Here is a 3,877-nt window from a genome sequence, read left to right as displayed (position 1 = left end):
TCGATTCCAGCGCAACTCCTTGGAATTTTGTCTTATGAACTTTATAATGTTCGGGATTTTTGGTGGTAGTCCGTATGAGTCAAAATAATAACAAGTCGAATTTCGGAAAAAAAGAGCTATCCAGTGTCGTCCGGGATTTTTGCTGTTCTCCGTATTAACGATAAAGCTTCTCTTCTTTCCGATTGTTTGAGGTAATAAATCCGAGGGATAAACGCCACCGAATGTCTTGCTAATTTCGGAATCACCTAACGCCAGTTTCCAGAGCATAATCGTATCCATTAGTTGTTTAGTAGTCGACGTAAATGTTTCGCGATCGATCGATTTCTATTGTATTACGATATTCTAAGAAGCATATGACGTTAACTGTTTCTGGCAAAGGTCTTTTGAACTTTAAATCGAAACTAACATTTCCATAGGTCAACACAGAGGTATGGTTTTCGGATGCTGCGCGGTCGGGAGTTAGGTCGAATACGTGGAACATGTATCCTTGAGCGTAGTCGGAATACGATATATTAGCGAATTTTCCGTAGGGAATTCCCCCTATTTCTTCGAATAATGTTGCGTAACTTCGAGCGTAAGATTTTGCGTCAAAGTCTGGACAGAACGGGTTCGGTGGGATTAAAATCGAATCTTTTATAACAGAAATATAGTTTAAGTCGAAATTTTCAAAATTGAAAGGATTTAAATCGAACTGTCCATTAAAAGCGTTATTTCGCACCAATCCGATTATAATTCTTTTCGGGATTTGACCGATTATCGCATTCGATATATTTGAACTTAAAATCCCTTTACTTAATGTAAATACTTTAATATTAACTCGTCGATAAGGCATTTTAATTACAGAATTTTCTAATGTTTTTTCCATTCCAATTAAGATGCTAGGACTTACTTCTATTCTATTTACTTTTAACGTAATATTCTTTAATCGAATCTGATAATTATCGGCCGTCGCCATTAGAGCGAAAGCGTCTTTCGAACGTTCCAATTTTATTCGAACGTCTACGCCGTTTATCAATAATTTAGGTTGATTAATAAAATCGAAATGAAGTCGTCCGTATAAATCTAATACTTGGCTTCTGCTGCTTTTCTTAAACCTGGTGACTAATCCTTCATTCTTGGCGTCTTTAATCGGGTTGGTTTCGTTTAAAAATCCGGCGGTGTCTTTGTAGAAGAAAGAGCTGGTTAAATAGGTTTTTTGCGCTTCTTCGGAGGAAAATAATAGATTTTCTATTATCGCTCGGTATGGGTAATTGACGTGCGTAGATACAGTTTTATCGTTAAATATCGTAGTACATTGAGAGAACATCGAATGCAAAAAATTATTCACGGGTGTTACTAAATCGGATATCGAGAGTAGAAGTTCCATTTTGTTTAGTAACAGTAACTTGCGCATTAATCGAAATACTGCTCAAATCTATTAAGTTTTCTCCGGAACCGGGGATTAGAAATTCTATAGGAGATTTCTGATCGGTTATCGAAGCGATGGATGTAGAATAGCCTCGGTAGTATTTAAAATCGCCAACTGGGTCAGAATAGTTTTAAAAAAATCTAGTTCCGATTTTAAACACGGGCAGGAGAAAGGATCCATTTTTTTTAGGAGAAAATATCTACTACTTTCCTCTTCTTAGTATTCTTTCGTTTTACGCTTTTTCTTAGACGTTTTCGTTTTTTACCCGAGCCGCTTTGAATTTTTCTAATGACGTCATCTTTTATTTCTCGACCCGCTTGATTAATTCTCGATAGAGCCGAAAGTCTTTTTAACGATTTTCCCGTGAGTATATCGCGACCCGATATCTTTCAGCTATATTTAACGCTTTTTTTCCAATATATCGACCCGCGTGTTTTAAAATGGGTATTGCTTCGCGAAAAATTGAACCGAAAAATCCATATCCTCGTTGAATATTTTCACATTTCTCCTTTTTTCACAAGGTCGATGATCCTCTATTCGAATTTCTCCGTCGCTCACGCGTTTTATTACGTAAGGCTTTCAGTTATGTTTCACCGACCTCAATTCGGACATCTTCATTCATATTTTACTTACGTAGTCATTTTCCGTTCTGCAACGTGATACTTCGTCTTCCTACTGAATTCCAATCTCCTGTTTTTTCTTGTCCAACTTCTGATCTCTGTTTTTCGCCCATATTTCTGCATTTTATCTCTTTACTCTTTTTCTTATCCTTTCTTAAATTTAGCATTATTGTTTCAGTCAAAGCACTTAACATTATTTTCTTTTATTTTAAATTACAATATTAACAATTAAGTATTCATTTTCATTATCTTGGAAACATTATCATGGTTGATAAAGCAGAGAGTAATGTCGATGATGGGTCTGATCATTGAATCCAGGCTTAAAACCTTCTTTCCATTTTCGTGTAGTCAGAGTGTCTGCATGAGCAATTTTATCTACGTTAGGTCTCATTTGTAATCTACTCTCCCATTAGGGGAGCATCACGTGACCATTAAGGGTTGCATGCATTTCCGGTCAACTTGAACTGGCCATTTTTGCGAATTCCTTATAAATTACTGTAAACTCTTATTTCTGTAATATACTGTATTATTTTATAAGTCAAAAAATGTTCTGTCACTGCATGCGACATTTGATTTAACAATTTGAATTCAAAGACATCTTTGTAAAATGTTTTTAGGAAACATTGTTCTATGTATTTTCAATTGAATTTTCTCATTAACTTTTACCATATGCTTTATTCTCTATTTTCTAACCAAGACTTCTCATTTTTCAATTTTATCCATTATTTTTTGCACTGTTTTTTGTTCCAGGGGTATTATTAATATCCGCGGTTTAATTTCGTTTTCTTTCAAACAGATTCACGCCTCAATTCGCTTTTTATGCAGCGTAATTCTATATCGGAAGGAATAGCGAGGAAAAGAGAAGAGATTAAAAATAAAATGAAATCAAATTGAAAATTAGAACATATGTTTCTAACATTTAAGGTTGTTTTGGGAAATTTCAAATTGTACTCAATATGTAGGACAGTGATATTTGCTTTTAATATACAGTATATACAGATAAAATACAAGAATATAGATGGCTTATCGGTCACCATCAAGTTGACCCTCTCATTTCTGCCATCGCTCGCATTTGTCCACTGTCGTGGCGCACGTTCAATCCCATTATATATCTATTTAATTACTCTCTTCTCATCATCGTCTTCATGTTCACCTGAATGTCAACTTATTCACTCCTCTTCGTTTTTTCTTCTCTTATTATGCACGCTACATATCAGTATTCTTCTCGTGTAATTTCTCTACGTATGTTTTATTTCCGGAGTATTCCAGTTTTCATTCTCACCGGTTTCGGTCGAGGACTTGTTAAAGTACGGTCCTCCTCCCCATTGAGGAAGCTAACATAAGGGGTGTGAGGAAATATAGAATCGGGATATCCTCCCGTCTGCGAACGATAATAACTAATACAGTCCTCCGGTTTAAGCTTCATTTTTTATGAAATATACCGATTCTCTAATAATGAAGTCCTGGTTTTTATAAAAATATGCTGTTTGTCTTCGACAAAGAAAAAACGCCGCACAATATTACTGCCAAAGAGCTGTTTTTTTTTTTTTTTTCTTTTTCTTTTTTCTTTTTTTCTTTTTTTTTTTTTATTACATTTTCTTTCCTTCCCAGGAGAAGTAAATTAATGACGTTGTTTCACTCGACCATGCCGTTGATGTGCATATTGTCTAACGGTTTTAATACGTGCTCGATATATATTTCGATCGAAGAGGGAAAAATTATTACTGGAGTATTATAAATTTTAACGATTTGTTGATCTTTTACTCCCATAACTGGAATTACTCGGAATAGTGGAGCCGAAGTATCGCCTACGTGATGCGATTCTATTAAATTAGAATATACAAATATT

At 35.0% G+C, this 3,877-nt stretch overlaps 1 protein-coding gene across 1 annotated transcript; it reads right to left on the bottom strand.

Annotated features, from left to right (window-relative positions):
• Positions 1 to 286: 286 nt before the first annotated feature.
• LOC136977653 (uncharacterized protein F54H12.2-like) lies at positions 287 to 1,366 on the bottom strand. Its single transcript, XM_067273182.1, has one exon. It carries the CDS (start codon positions 1,364 to 1,366, stop codon positions 287 to 289), a length of 1,080 nt encoding a protein of 359 aa, XP_067129283.1.
• Positions 1,367 to 3,877: the final 2,511 nt, after the last annotated feature.

This window comes from Centruroides vittatus, unplaced genomic scaffold (assembly GCF_030686945.1).
Source record: "Centruroides vittatus isolate TY-2023 unplaced genomic scaffold, ASM3068694v2 contig_462, whole genome shotgun sequence".
Lineage (NCBI taxonomy): Eukaryota > Metazoa > Arthropoda > Arachnida > Scorpiones > Buthidae > Centruroides > Centruroides vittatus.
This window is presented reverse-complemented; position numbering and strand designations above follow the sequence as displayed.

Coding starts and splice junctions, on each gene's coding strand:
- LOC136977653 (XM_067273182.1), bottom strand. CDS start 1,366: ATGGAACTTCTACTCTCGATATCCGATTTAGTAACACCCGTGAATAAT.